Source organism: Talpa europaea (assembly GCF_964194135.1).
Source record: "Talpa europaea genome assembly, chromosome: 14".
Taxonomy (NCBI): Eukaryota; Metazoa; Chordata; class Mammalia; order Eulipotyphla; family Talpidae; genus Talpa; species Talpa europaea.
Window position 1 is genome coordinate 2,576,307 of NC_140082.1, and position 14,851 is coordinate 2,591,157.

At 63.8% G+C, this 14,851-nt stretch overlaps 1 protein-coding gene across 3 annotated transcripts in view; it reads left to right on the forward strand.

Annotated features, from left to right (window-relative positions):
- Positions 1-14,851, forward strand: part of NCOR2 (nuclear receptor corepressor 2) — a gene marked incomplete at both ends in the record, with an annotated part of 110,011 nt that overhangs the window by 21,657 nt on the left and 73,503 nt on the right. For all 3 annotated transcript variants that reach the window (XM_084253003.1, XM_084253004.1, XM_084253005.1), the window contains 3 exons: positions 1,237-1,293; positions 6,660-6,712; positions 14,230-14,296. In XM_084253003.1, coding sequence (XP_084109129.1) covers positions 1,237-1,293; positions 6,660-6,712; positions 14,230-14,296 — 177 coding nt within the window. The remainder of the gene's footprint in view (positions 1-1,236; positions 1,294-6,659; positions 6,713-14,229; positions 14,297-14,851) is intronic.

The following is a 14,851-nucleotide window of genomic DNA, read 5'->3' on the forward strand; positions in this document are numbered from 1 at the left end:
CTGGCGTGTGGTTCCCGGACTAGGGCGTGTGCTCCCTGCTTGGCTCGGGTGGGTGCCCATAAGTGACAGTGGCCATGCTGATCGTCCCCCGGGTGTCCAGCCCCACTCTGAGGCTTCTGTGTTGGGGTTCTGGCTCTGCAGAGAGCCCAGCGCACGGCTGTCTTGGGTGGGCGGGGTCCCGGGCTCTAGGCAGAGCGAGTTGGAGGGGCTCGAGCCCACCTGCAGCCCTGCTCTCTCGCCAGGGTGGCCGGGGCTGCCACACCCTGGGCTCCCCTTCTCCCTGCCCCCTGACACCAGGAGCTTGGGCCTCGAATTCTGTGGTCAGCCACGTTGCCCAGGGCCTTGGGTCACCCCCTTTTAGAGGATCTGAATTTGGGGGTTCCCGGGGGACGGTTTTGATCGGACGGTGGTGATCAGCTCGGCCTGTCTGCCGAGCCCACGCCAGACACAGACTGGCTCTTGAGTTCAGCCGGGTCAGCACCCTCCCTTGCCCTGGCTCCCCATGGATACCCCACTTTGATCCCGCTCTGCCTGGATCTGACACGGTCACCTGGCCTGGCTCTGTCCGAGGTCTGGGTCCCGGGCTGGGGGCTGGGGGGCCTGCCACAGCTGACGTCCGTCTTCAGGGCCCGCGGTCCAGCCTGCTGACTTGGCGGCCACCGAGCCCTTTCTGCTGCGTGTCCCTGTGTTCCTAATAAGTCCCGGGCTGTGAGTGGGGAGGGGGGGGGCTCAGAATAGTCACATGATTGTGAAACGCAGGAATCCTAGAAAGGGAATCTCGGAGCCTCTCTGGACCTCGTCCCGCCTCCCCCCGCCCCCAGCTGGCGGCACCGGCTCTGAGGTCACTGTGGACGCCCCGCCAGCCTCCGAGGGAAGGACGGCCTCTCCGGCTTGGCAGTGCCGGCGGCTGGCAGGAGCGGCCGGGAAGCGGGGCCGGGGGCGTGGGTGGCGGGGAGCCACCGAGAACACGGTGCGCTTGTTAGAATCGAAACTTGGCGGGCTTGCCAGGGACGCTGCGGGCGGACGGAGGCCTCTCTGTGTCTGTTTCCAGCCTGGGGAGGACTCCGGGGGACCCAGCCCCCCCGCCCCCCACTGTGGATTGGCTCGCAGGGTTGGGCAGCTGCCCGCTGTTCCAGGAGGCCTCTATTTATAATCTGCCCTCTGTGTGTGTGTGTGTGTGTGTGCGCGCGTGTGCATGTGTGTGTGTTAATTCCTCTTCTTCTCGTTACCCTGCAGAAGAAGGCCGAAGCTGCACATCGGATTCTGGAAGGCCTGGGGCCTCAAGTGGAGCTGGTGAGCCGAGGGCTGCATGGGGGTGGGGGGGTGCCAGGGCGCAGGTGGGTGTGGGGGGAGGCTCGGAGGAAGTCCTCAGTGTCAAGTGCTGCCTGGGCGGCAGGAAATCCACTCCCTGATAAGAGGACTGGCAGATACTGGCAGTGGGTGGGCCGAGCTGCGGGGGTGGGGGCGCACTGGCACCCCTGCTCCTTTTGGTGCCCAGTGTCCAGGCTGCAAGAAGATGGACAGATTGGAGGCCAGCCCGCTCGGCCTCATGTCGCCCGGAGCCTGTCCTCCGGGCCAGGCGGTCACGGCTCCGCTCAGTTCGGCCCCAGGGGCCTGTGGGCCTGGGCGGGCCTCCTGGCCGTGCTGCCGCCGCTCGCCATGACATGGGAATAGCACCTGCCCCTTTGGGCTGTGGTGGAGACCAGCCGTGTCCTCCTTGCAGAGCGCCGAGGGTGCCCGGTGCCGTAAGTGCCCACGCTGGCGGTGTCCTCGGGGTCTGCTGTGGTCTTTGTTGTTGCCGGCGGGAGGGGCCTCCTCTCTCAGGCGCGCGCTCGCTGCCTGTGTCAACCGGAGGAGGGACTTGGGCCACCAGCAGGCACACCCTTGCTGGGGGTCTGCAGCCCCTGGCCTGGGGGGTGGGGGCGAGAGCGAGGCCTCAGCTCCAGAGAACTGGGCAGAGACATTCCCTCCAGCTGCCTTCTGGGACCGGTCGGGGTCTCACTGCGCTTGGGGGCCAGCTTGGGGGGGGTCACCGCCACCCAGAGCTGCCGAGACAGGCACGGGCTGCGTCCGAGCCAGGCCGGGCTATGGGGGCGCGCTTGTGGGGGTGTAGGGGTGCACTGTAACTTCGTTTGCAGCCTGCTCCCCTGGGGGTGCCGAGTGGCCTCGGGAGAGGGGCCGGTGTTCTCATCTGGTTGAGGGGGAGGCTGCCAGCCTCTACTTGGGGGTCTCCATGAGGGCCCCCTGAAGTGACACCTGCTTTCCTAGCACGCGGCCTTGCCTTTGTGAACACAGGCCTTTTCTGCGGGTGGCTGAGTTTTCGGCAGTGACAGCTGCCCCCAGCCTGGGGTCCACCTCCCAGACCCCAGGCCCGAGGTCCTCTGAGTGGGCGGACACCACCGTGGGGTGCCCAGGGCAGGGGCTGGCTCCCTGGGAACCCTGTCTGGCTCTCCTCTCTGGACCCCCCTGGTCGGAATGGGGCCCCCAGCCTGGGGTCTTGCTACCCCGCTGGGCATGATTTCTGGGAAATCTGCAGCAGCCCCTTTTTTCCCCGTTTCAGCAGCTTTATTGAGATGTAATTCACGCTGCACAATCCCGCCATTTAAGGCGCGCGACTCAATGGTCCTGTGTGTTCACAGTTGGGCCACAATCAATTTTACAGCGTTTCACCCTCACAAAGCTCTCTGTGCCCTTAACTATCGCCCCCTTATCTCCTCCCGCCCCGCCCCCGCGCCCCAGCCGCGTCCGTGTCCTGTGTCCATGGGCTGCTGTTTGGGACGCGTCCTGTGAGGCCGCAGCCCGCGCCCTGGGTCTGGCCCTTGTCACTCGGCCTCAGCCTTGCCCCGGGGGCCGGGCTCGGGCTGCCCCTGCCCCACCCGCCTTCTGTCCCTCGAGGGACGCCGGGTGGTCCGGCCTTTTCAAATAAAGCCGTGAGCGTCCTTGTGGCCGCGTGAGCCATGCTGTCGCCTGGCTGCTCGGGTGTTGGCTCCCGAGGACCTGCCGGCCGCGTTCCACAGTTGCTCCTCCGTCCCACGTTCCCGTCAGCAAGTGGTGGCCGCCTCAGTTTCCCCTTCTCTCCAAACGGGGGTGGCAGAATTGGAGGCTGTACCTGACCATTTCCTCCCCCTTCCTGACTCTGTCCCTGGGGCTGTGCTCGGGGCGAATGTGGCCTCCGGGGCTGCAGGCCCGGGGCAAGGTGACCAGGCCGCGGGCAGGCCTCTGCTGGGCTCAGAGGCTCGGGACCTGAGAATCAAGTGGTTCTTTCCTGGTTCTTGGGGGGTGAGTGGTCATCCCCTGCGGGCGGCCCTCTACGTGCCGGCTCCCTCAGGTTGGTAGCGCAGGAGGCCAAGAGGCGGGCACCCGGGGTGACGGTCAGCCCGAGACCGCCTGGGGCGGGGGCATTTGGTGAGGCCAGAGAGAGACTCAGAGACAGGGCACCAGGGTCAGGCCTTACGGAGGGATCCCCCCGCATTCTGGATGAAACCCAGGGTATTGCCTTGCCCAGGGCTGGGGCGGGGGTGCTGGGCCCATGGGGTGTGGCCGGCCCCTTCTGCCCTCTCTCTCAGTCACTACAAGGCCGGAGTGGCCACGGTGTGAGAGCTCTGGGCTGGAGCATCTCATGTCCCTCTGCCTCCTTGGGGATCTGCATCCCCCAAAGCCTCTCCCATCTGCAGCCACTGAGGGCCACCAGGGACCCTCTGAGAGGTGCGAGGGGCACCCCATTGACTCCCGGGGGCGCGGCCTGGGCCCAGGAGAATTTGCCCTGGAAGGGAGAAAGTGGCGCAGCGTGCGCGCCTCGGCACGGGGCTGGCCTGGGACCCGCTGCGCGGTGGGGGAGGGAGGAGGGCCAGGCGGTGTGGGCGGCCGCAGCCCTGCTCCTGTCCCCGCGCGCGTCATGGCTTCCTTCCTGTTAGCAGGTGTTATTTTAAGAATGGTGTCACCGGGGGTCGAGGGCTGTGGCTGACACTTCATTCACTGCCAGCTCGGTCCACCCGGGCTGGTGGGCTCTCCTCGGCCGCCCGAGTCGGGGCGGTGCTCCCGTTCCTTCCCAGCCCCCTGCCGCTGCTCTCGCCTCTATCTTGTGCATCCTCTGCTTGGTGCTGTCCACCGGGGATGGTTTGCACCCCACTTTTTTTTGAGAGGGTGAGAGATGGGCCGGGGAGCTGGGCCTTCCTGGCGGTGCCCTCCTGCAGCCCTGCCCCGCTGGGGTCTGTCCTGTGGGGCTTTCCCCCTCGGGTGTTGTGGCCCCCAAGGCAGGCTGCCTCGCGGGGCTGCGCTGGGGCAGGAGGGGGCTGTGCCACCCTGCTGTAGTGTCCAGGGCCAGAGGTGTGGGGATACCCCGGGCCCTGCCCCCGTCAGTCGTGCCCCTGCCCAGAACGTGCCCGGGCCACTCCCCACCTGCTCCTTTGGGGCCCGTCCCATCCTGCAGACACAGAGGCCTCTGCCTGGCTATCACTCCTGGGGCCTGGCTCTGGTCCTGGGGTCCCCACAGCCTCCCGAGCTTGTGGACATCTGGCTATTCACCGTCTTTACACCCAAATGAGGCAAACCAGTCACCAGGCCCCGCGTGTTCCGGCCCCTCGGGAGCACCACGAGGGGGTGCACATTCCTCCTGGGGTGCTGGGGTGCAAGGTGGGCTCCATCCTTAAATCAGGGAACTGGGCCTGGAGGCCGCTCCCTGGCCTGTTTTATTGGCTGGCGGGGAGCCCCCCGGCCCTCTGAGCACGGACGGCATGCGAAGCCCGTGTCTCTGTGAAGTCGAGCAGCGGGGCGCGCTCAGCCTGCTGGGAGTGCCTGTGGCTGGGCAGCGGGCTGGCCTTCCCGTCCTCGCCCCCTCTCAGACACGGGGCTGGCACCTCTGCACTGCAGGAGGGCAGGCTCATCTGGTGTGGAAGAGGGGCCTGTGCCCCGTGGTGACCTCTGTCCCCAGGACAGTCGCTGGGCTCACCCCCTGGAACAGCCCGGAGGGAGCACTGGGAGACGGTTGACATTGTCCTGAGTCCGGGCAGCCTCAGAGCCCCACCCGTGGGCCCCCAGCCACCCAGGGCCACAGAGGCCCCCCCGAAGGGCCCGGCCCTGTCCGCAGGGGCCTGCAGGCCTTTCCTGGGGACGGGGCAGCTTGGGCCCTGTGACCTTGCTGCCTGCGGCAGGCCCCGCTGGCTGGGGTTATCAAGATGTTTGCGGGTGTCAGGAGACATCACCCCCAGGGAGAGGTTGTAGGGGGAGCCCGAGGCCCTCCCCTGGCCTGAACTTGGGCATCAGGATTCCAGGCTCCATCCTCCCAGCCTGCCTGGCCCTCCTGGACACTGGCCCTGGTTCTCCCACTGCGAGGACCGGGTACCAGGGTGGGAGGGGGAGAGGGCAGCCCCGAGGGGTCTGCCACAGGGAGCAAAGCCTGCCGTGTGCTGGAGTCGAGGATTCTAGCTCTGCCCCACCTCCTCCAGCTGCCTGCTGGGTGCCTGCTGTCCCGCCCGTGGAGGGCGACAGTGGCCGTGCGCCGCTGCCCCAGCTGCCCTGCGAGCCCCTGTGATCATCTCAGTGAGCTGAGCCGGTCAAGCGTCTGTTGGTCTGGGCTCGGCTTGCTCCCTCCGTGGTTGGCCGGCCGCTGGGGCGGGCCCCCGCTGGGCTCCCCTGGCCTTCCACCGCAGCCAGCTTGTCCTGGGGCGGGCAGGCACACAGGAGGGGCGGCAGGGAGCCAGGAGCATGCCCCGCCTCTGCTTGCGTTCGTCCTGTCGGCCACGGGGGCGACTGCGGGGAGCCCAAGGAGGGGGTGCCATCCACGCCGTCACCCACCTGGCAGGGCCCTCGGGCGTCCATCTGCCTGGAGCGCTGGTAGCCTGACCTCGGCAGAACTCCACTCGGGCTGTTTCCAGTGCAGGCCTGGGGCGCAGGCCGGCCAGCCAGAGACTCAGCCAGACCAGGGCTGAACCAGGAGGCGCATCAGGCCGCGCCCTAGCCCTGAGGCCTGCACTGCGCCGGTGAGGAGGGGGACAGGCTGCAGAGATGTGGGGCGCACTTTGGACCCCATCCCATTGCTGGAGGGGCAGTTCACCCACTTGACACTGCTGCCAGTGCGTGCGGTGTGGACGCGTCCTGTTTCCCACCCGTGCCTGGCGCTGGCCTTCTGTCCACTGTCGTCGCCATCTGAGATGGTGGACATGCCGTCTCCTGCTGGACTCCGTGCCTGCAGGAGGGGCTGGGGTCACAGCCCCCTGCGCCTCTCTTGTGCTGCCATTCCCGGAACCCCCCTCCCCCACCCGCCGTCATTTGGCTTCTGGCCTCTGCCAGTCAGCGGGGGTGGTTTGGACACAGAAGCTCAGCAGTTCTCCCTGCTCATGGCCATTGCTGATCTCAGCTCCCAGGGCGCTCAGGCCGGCACTGCCCGGGGCCCTGCAGAGTAGCCACCACGACCTTGGCGGGGAGGGGGCGGGGCTGTGCTGGAGGCGCCGGTCCTGGCTGGGCCCGGCTGGCCCTATGCTCTGCCTCACACCTGCGGTGCTTGCTGTCACCCCAGTGGTCCAGGGCCTCGAGCACCCGGGACCCAGGTGGCCCTGCGCCGGAGCTCGGCTGCTGGGCGCTTCTTTGGGGCTCTGACCAGCCTGGCAGGCCCTGCTGCCCAGCCGGAGCCCTCCTGACACTCCCCTCTCTCTCCTCCACAGCCGCTGTACAACCAGCCTTCCGACACCAGGCAGTACCATGAGAACATCAAAATGTGAGTCCACGGGCGTGGGGCCTGGTGCTCGGGCCACGGGGACCTGGGGTGGGATGTGGGGTCCTGGTTCCCACTGGGCGCTGGGAATGGGGGCAGGAAGGGCCCAGTGAGGGCCGGAGGTCTGGGCCAGGACTAGGGGGAGGGGAACAGACCTGGGAGTGTGGAAAGCTGGTGAGCACAGGCCTTGGGGGCTGGGGGGGAGCCCACATCGTCTTTGAGGGAGGAAGCTGTGCCTGGTGGAGGAGAGGGGCTCAGAATGGGGGATCACAGCCCTGGGACCAGCAGGGACCCTGTGCTTTGGTCTCTGATGCAGCATGTGTGGGAGCGCCCCGGGGTCTGAACAGAGGGGCCGTGTGGAGCTGCCGGGAGCACCAGTTCAGATCCAGAGGCCCCAGAGGTTGGAATTGATGTGTCTCAGTCTTTTCCCAGATGTATGTTGGGAGTGAACCTCTATCAGTTAAGTGAAGGACGTGTGTGTGTGCTGGCATAGCAGGGGCACAGGGCTGTGCTGGAGATTGGTGCCTTCTGCCTCCAAGCAGGAGCAAAGCGTCAGAGGTGTGACTACTGGAGGGTGACTGCCTTTTTCTTGGGATGCATTAATAGAAGTATACTCTCTTTGTTGGAGGACGAGGTATCACCTTATGTTGTTATGCAAGTATCCAAAAGGTTAAAGGGGCCTGGGTGTTAGGTTGGAGGAGGATTCTTTGGAATCACAGCCTTTGAACTGTCTAAGGTTTGTCATTAAAGGACACAGGTGTTCATATATGACCTCGGAGCTTTGGTGGTTCACTGGGCAGACCAGCCTAGTCTGATGGTCTGAGCGCCCCTGGGGGGCTTGTGGGTGTGCAGGCAGCTCCCCATCCCTGGAGGCATGCAAACACCCTGATGGTTTTGAGGTGTCCCTGGTGCTCGACTCGTTGACAGGGAGGCCCCTTACATCATAGTTTCTGAATCTAGTGACCAGCTTGGCCCCTCTTCCAGTACAGTGACATAGGGAGCAACGGAGAAGACCTCCTGTCCCCAGTGAGGCCCCTGGCCCGGTCGGGCTCAGGAGTACCTGGAGGATGCGTCACCTGGGTCGCTGGCGCGGGCCGCACACTGTCCCGGGGGGCGGCGAGTGCTGTGATTTCCACGTCTAGTGCAGCGTGGCCCGTGCTGAGGCCTGCTCTGGAGGCAGGTTCACCAGGTAGCAAATCCCTCCTGATTCAACAGCTGTCCTCTCTGCAGCTTCCCGGGGCCTGCCTACTCTGGGGCCGCTGCTGGGGGAGTCCCGAGGTGGAGGGAGAGCCCGGCAAGGGGGCCTGGGGGGCGCAGGGGTGGGGATTGTTCTGGTCTGAGTCGGGTACCGGGAGCGTTCATTCAGTCATGCATTCACTCACTCGCTCCGTCCCTCAGCCTGCGGGGTGCCAAGCCTCCTCTAGGGCCTGGAGATTCAGCTATGAACAAGACAAAGACCTGCGCCCTCTTCAGGTTTTGTCTGGCAGTGGAGACAGAAAGTGAGTGGCCGGATAAGCCAGAAAATATCATTTAATAAAAAGTGCTGCGGTCACAGAACCTAAACACAGGACATACCTGTTTGTATTTTTCCTTTTGCTGGAAGTTTTCGATAGCAGCGTGATCACGCTGGGAAGGTACGTGGTAGATTTTATCACTGCAAATGAGCGATACTTTCAGCTGAATAAAGTGGTTGATTGCAGGTGATAAAAACACTAAGCTCCAAGCCGAAAAGCGAGAAAGGCGCTGGCGCGGCAGGCACCGCTCCCTCTATGTCCCTGGCCCGCGCCCCGCCCTCCCAGAGCCGGCCGGGCGGACTCACGGCGGCGCCCCGACCCGGTCACAGGCGGACTCGCTCGGCTTGAAACAGAGACGAATGGTCAGAGGTTCTTACCTGACCGGAGGGCAGTTTTAAGTTGGGAAAATGTCTTTGCAGATGTGGGGCGGTTACGTGGGCTCATCTGTGCTGAGAATTAAAAATGTTTTTTCATAGTTTTCCACCAATGTCACAATCGTGTCTGTATTTTTTACTTCCTTGTGGTTGGTCAGAGAGGACGCGGGGGAGATGGGGAGGCGTTGGGGAGGCTTCAGCCAGGAGGATGGGGGCAGACCTGGCCGTTGAGGGGGCAGAGGGTGTGCCCCGGGCAGGTGACGGTGCGGAGGCTGGCACAAAGCGCAGAGGAGGCCCGAGTGGCGCAGGGGTGGGTGAGGGCGTGCAGGGCGACAGCCGGCCGCTCAGCCGTGGGGAGCGTGTGCTCAGTCTCTCTGGAGAGGGAGCTGGCGAGGACATGTGCTCTGGGGAGTCATGTCCCCAGGCCTTTGCCTCTCAGGCTTCCTCTGGTGCTGCAGGCAGGGAGAACCAGGGGCGGAGAAGACCTGGCGGTCACAGCAGCCACACAGGCAGGCGGCGGTGGGGGTGCAGGTGGCTCCTCACCCGACGGGGGCTGCCGGGTGTGGGACTTGCGGGGTCAGGGCAGGGATGCCCCTTGGACGCCGAGACTGGGGGCCGGCAGCTGCGAGGACTGTGAGGCACTTCCTGAGCTGGGAGCCGGGGTGGCCATTTGGGGTGGCGAGCATGTGAGTGGCAGTTGTTTGTGTTCAGCACCCCCGGTTCCCCATCATCTGGGTGGGAAGAGCAAGGTCTGCCTCACAGGCTTGCTGGCCCTGGAGCTTGGGTTCGGGGCCCTGGTACGGTCTGTGCTTCTGACTTATCTCCAGGGACCAGGGAGCTATTCCTCACTGGCTCACTGGCTCAAAGTATTTATTGAGCACCTACTGTGTGCCAGGCTTTGTTCTGGGTAGTGGATGGGCCCAGACATGTTGCTGGTGGCACAGGCTGTGATGTAGTCCGCTTAATGAGGACAGTGACACAAAGGGGGGCTGAGTCCTGCCTCTCCGGGAGCAGTGTTTTCCCCCAACCCCCTCAGCCTCTCCAGCCCCACCCCTGGTCCTGCTGCTGCCACAGTTGCTGCCAGGAGAGCCCTTATCCCCAAGGACCTTGCCCTGTCACTTTAATTTCCCTGTGTCTGCATGCTGGGGATGTGCAGTTAAAGTTAATTTCACACTTGACTTCCTGCTGCTCTGGCAATTTTGGACGTGCCGCGGTCACCTGTGCCCACCTCTGCTGCTCTTCCTCGGCCACCTGCCGTCTGGAGGCGCTGGGGAGCTTCTGTGCTCCCGGAGGCTCACTCTGTGATCTGGCTCAGGCTTCATGCAGCTGGGGGGGCAGGGCTGCAGCAGCACAGATGGCCCCAAGGCTGGAGACCGACCCCTCCCACCCAGGACCTGCTGGAAGGGAAGAGCCCCTGGCCGATACCAGGGTGGGCATCCTGGAGTCCCATGCAGGGGTGAGGCCAGCTGTGGCTGTGTGGTTGAGGAGGAGCAGAGGCTGTGGCTGTTATGTGTCTGTGGGGCCTACCGGCCAGGCCTGTCCTATGAGAGCCGGGCACCACGCCCTCCTGGCTCCTCTCCTCCCCAGGGGGCCTGAACGCCCCCGTGACCCTGTGTTCTCTCCTTTCCCATTCTTCTTATCTTGCAGCCTGATTCCTTCCTCCTGCTGCCCCTGTTTGGGGGTTGGCTGATTGGAACGGTCAGCCCCGGGCTGTGTTGATAGAAAGGGCGCTGCTGGCCCCTGTTACTGTAATGGGTCTTCCCGGTCTGTGATGGAGGTTCAGAGATGTTGGTTACCTTACCCAGGTCACACAGCCGCACTCCTGGACTAGCTCGACCTGTCTGCCTTCGTGTTCTCTCTCCTGGGACTCGTGTCCAGGCTCTCCTCTTGCTAGCCCAGTGACGGTGACTGAGTCACGCCGCTGCCGGCTGTCGGTCGGTTTCCTTGGGATGTCCCCGATGTGGAGGGTGTCTGGTGCCCAGTAAGTGGGAGGTTCAGACCCTCACTCATCCCGTCTGTTGGGCTCTTTCCCGTGGCTCAAGGCCTTTGTGGGCTGCCTCTTCCTCAGCATTCAAGGTCTGGCTCCCCCAAATACCCCTTCTTAGCCCCTCCAAATTCACCATCACCCCTCACTCCTGGACCCAACACTCTCCTCATTTCCCTTTGCCCACCGTCTTCCTCTGCTTCACCCAAGGCAAGACTTCCTCCAGGAAGCCTTCCCCAATTGCCCCAAACTGCTTTTTCAGAACCCATGGGCCTCAGGGCCTGTCCTACCCAGGGCCTGGCCAGACTCTCCTGAAACCTCCAAAGAATTTCGGTCTCTTTACTGCTCCCGGTTCCTCTTTTTCCTCCCGGTTCAGTGTCAGACAATGACAACGAGGCCGGCAACACCTTATACTCGTGGGTTTTTAAGCCCCCATCCTCTGGAGGCTGCAGATATCCTTTGTACCCCATAAATACCTCCAGTGCCAGCTCACCCCTTTGTTGACCTCACTCTTAGGGACTGCGCTCCTTGTTTATGTGGGAAAAGATCTTAGCAGAGAAGGTTTATCTGTAATAAGCCATTTGCATCCCCAGTATCAAAACACTTTTTGAGAACAAAATAAACACTCAAAAACTGCCGGAAGAATGTTGAACTAGCACACACCCCAAGCCCAGTGTCTAGGGGGTGTGACCCCAGGTTCATGTCTCCTGGGGTGGGGAGGAAAGTCAGAGTGGGGAGGCGTTGGGGTGGGCAGTAGGGCATGGTGGGGACTGTGGTGAGGACTGAAAGAGCCTCAGTGCCCAGACTGTGGCCACAAGGGAGTGCAGCCAGACCGCCTAATTTTTGAAGAGAACCTTTAAGTTCAGCCCTTGTATGCCACAGCTCCTGGTTTTCAGCGCTGGCAAGAGATTCAGATTCTTTAGAAGCTCTGAAGTCCAAACACAACACACAGGCGGGCTGGCTCTGGCTGGGGATGGCATCTGTAACCTGCCGACTTGACACTTGTCCTCGTTGGCAGTAAGCAGGTGCCTCTGGGTGCCAGGCCCGGAGCCTGCTTAGAAGGAAACCCAGGCCGGCCAGGGAGAACTCATGCCCTCGGTCACTGTGCGCACAGAGGCAGCTGCACACCTGCCTGTCCCCTGGACCTGGTGGAAAGCAGGAGAAATTAGCAGGAGGGGCCGGAAGTCGGAGGTTGCTGGCCCCACGTGTGTCCTGGGCTCTGTGGCTTCATCTTCATGCCGCAGCGAGTTTCCGCCTCTGTCTGCCTCTCCATCCACATCTCCTGTCCTAGTGATGCCTTCCCATCTGAGGGCCTGCGAAGACCCCAGTTCCAAATAAGGCCACTTTTGGAGGCGCAGAGTCGGGCTGCAACAGCTTTGTGGGGACACAGCTGAGCTCATCGTGTCACCAAGCCCCCTGCAAACGCTAAGTGATGCTTTCCCGCCCCACCCGCGCCTTCAGATACCCAGGTCCCCTTGTTTTAAGTGTTGGTTTTGAAGTGCTAGATCTGCGAAAAACTCGCCGTGGCACTGCCGGGATCCAATCCCCTTCGCCCTGTTTTGACTGATGCGAATGTCTCCCGTGAACCCCGTCCAAAGCGCAGAGTGGCATTTGGTAAACTATAGACTTTGGGGCTCTCCTACTGACGCCCACAGTCTGACCCCAAGCTCCACGTTGTGCTGGCCCGGGCGCCTCCCTGGCCTGGCCTGCGCCGGCGCTGTCCCGTCTGCCTGACCCTGACACAGGGGGGCACCAGCCCCTCCTCTGGGGTTTGTCTGAAGTTTCCTCAGGAGGAGATGGGGTCACTGGGCTTGGGGCGGGGCCTCTGGTGCCCTCTGCTGGGTGGGGTGATGTAGGCCTGCCCCTCCCAAGGAGGCAGGCACTTCTTGGCCTTCTCAAGTTTGGGCCCAAACCTGTGACTGGGCTCAGACCCACGGGGCCCTGTGCTGCTGGCCCTGCCAGCCGTGCTCCCAGGCTGCCCGGCCGTGGGGCCTCCTTCTCTCTGGTCTTCACACTCTGAGCTTATTCCCGCCTCAGGGCCTTGCACTCACCATGTCCCCTGTCTTCAGTGCTCTTTCCTGGGCCATTCCTCAGCAGGGTCCTCCGGGCCTGGCTTAGGATGCCCCTGGAGAGGCTGGCTCCAAGGTGGCTGTGCCCTCCGCTGGCACCCAGAGCCCACCGCCTGCCGCTGAGTCCCCCCTCCAGACTCCTCTTGATTCTCTTGTGTGGTCTGCGTGGTCTGCGTGGCCCCCGCGGGGCTGGGGCTGCTCCTGTTGTGCACACAGCCCTGTCCCCAGCACCTGCACATGTGGGTGCACAGTAGGGCTCAGTACATGTCTGTTGAATGCTGGGTGCTGATGCCCCCCTTTTTCCGGGTGAGGAAACTGAGGCTGAGCGACTGTCTGAGGTTTGCTGAGTTACTCCATGGTGGGGTGCAGCGTTCTGTGTGACCCACACCCTAGCCCTGCCTTCCGCTCCTGAGAGGGGACGCTCCAGCCTCCTCTGCTGGGCTCGGCATGCGCCCGTGGCCGGGGGTGTGGCAGGCCAGGGCGGCCGGCCATGAGCAGCTGGACCTGGCCTGGGGTCGTCTAAGTAGGCCGAGAGTGAGTCTCCACGGGGTCTCTGTGTCCAGTTGATTCCAGGCCCCGTGGGGTGTGTGTTGGAGGATGTGTGTTGGGAGATCTTGAACTGCATTGGGCCTCAGGTGTCCCCAACTTTGTCCTTTTCTGAGGTGGGGTTCTGGGTGGTCCCTGGTTACTGTGCCTCCCGGAGATTGGGCAGGGCTTGGCTCCCAGAGGCCAGTGAGTTTTTTGTGGGCTTGGATACTGCTGCGAATAGAAGGAGGCTGGGGACCCCTCCCCAGAAAAGTCGGTGCTGAGCACCCCCGGGTAGGGTGAGCATGCTCCGGGCCTGGCAGGCTCTGAGAGCTGCTGTGACCCCACGCAGGGCCCCGGCCCAGCTGCGCCACTTGGCTATAGCAGGTGGGTCCCCGTCGAGGGAGGGCCTCGCGGGGATGTCCCCGCCCTCCTGGGCCAGCTTTCCCATGCGCGACCTCCCTCTGGGTCTCTCCCACTGGCCCTGGGTCTTCCTGCTGGGCACGCTCCGCCTCCCCGCCTCTCGAGGTGCTGCCTCTGTTTTCCTCTTGCGTCTGGCTCGCGTTCCTGCTCTTGGCGTCTCTCTCCTCTTCTCTTTCTGACCCCCTCACCCTGCCACTGCATCGCCCCAGAAAGTGCTGAGCCCCCTGTACCCTGGGTGGCCCTGAGGTCGAGGGGCACCTGACTCCCCGGCTGGATGCTGAGGGCCCCTCCCCAACTCCCGCCCAGTGCTCTGGAAGGTTCCTGGCCTGCCGGCTCACCACGGTTTCCCCCAAGGCTGCTTCTCTGGCCTGATTGCTGTGGCTGACGGAGGGGCAGAGGGAGCCTGGGTCGGGGGGCAGGAAGCCACACACCCGGCCCCCCATCGGACCCTCTCCTGGACACCACGTTCTGCCTGAGTGTGGGGCCGGGGAGGAGGGGGCAACTCGCTCTGGGGGTGGGGGGTGCCCTTACCTATGAGAACCAGCACCGAGAACCTGCGCCGGGGCTGCTTGGAGCCAGGTGAGCTGGCGCGCCCGCCCTGACCTGCCCCTCGCTGTTTCCGTCCTCTTAGAAACCAGGCGATGCGGAAGAAGCTAATCTTGTACTTCAAGAGGAGGAATCACGCTCGGAAACAATGGGTGAGTCCGGGCCCCAGGGCCCCATCATCCCTGGCTTCCTGGAGAGCCGGGAGGCCTCAGCAGGGCAGGGCGGGACCCTCAGCTCTGCTGCTGTGTGACTGAGCGTCCAGACCGTGGAGAGCCAGGACAGGAGAGAACGGGCAGGAGCAGGCTTCCTTGAGGCTGCCCAAGGAGGCCGCAGTAGGCCCAGCCTGGAAAGGAAGAAAGCGAAACTTGGGCCAGGAAGGTGGTCCGGGTCCCTAGAGCCCCGTGGGCTTTCCAGGCAGAGAGAAGAGCTGTGGGCCTGATGGTGTGCAGCTGGTGGCGATGCCGGGGGCCCAGAAACAACTTTCCCGCCCCCCGTGCTGCATCCAGGCTCAGGAAAATGAGGGTGCCGGGAAGCAGTGAAGGTCCCTGTTTTTTCCGGTGGCAGCTGCTGCTTCTACACCCACGTGGTGCCGGGTCCTGTCCCTGTTGCAGGTTCCACGTCCCGGAGCCAACGGCCGATGCCAGGGGCATGGCATTGCACCGACTGGCTTTGGCTTATTGGGACATAAGACGCGGAGTGTCTGCCAG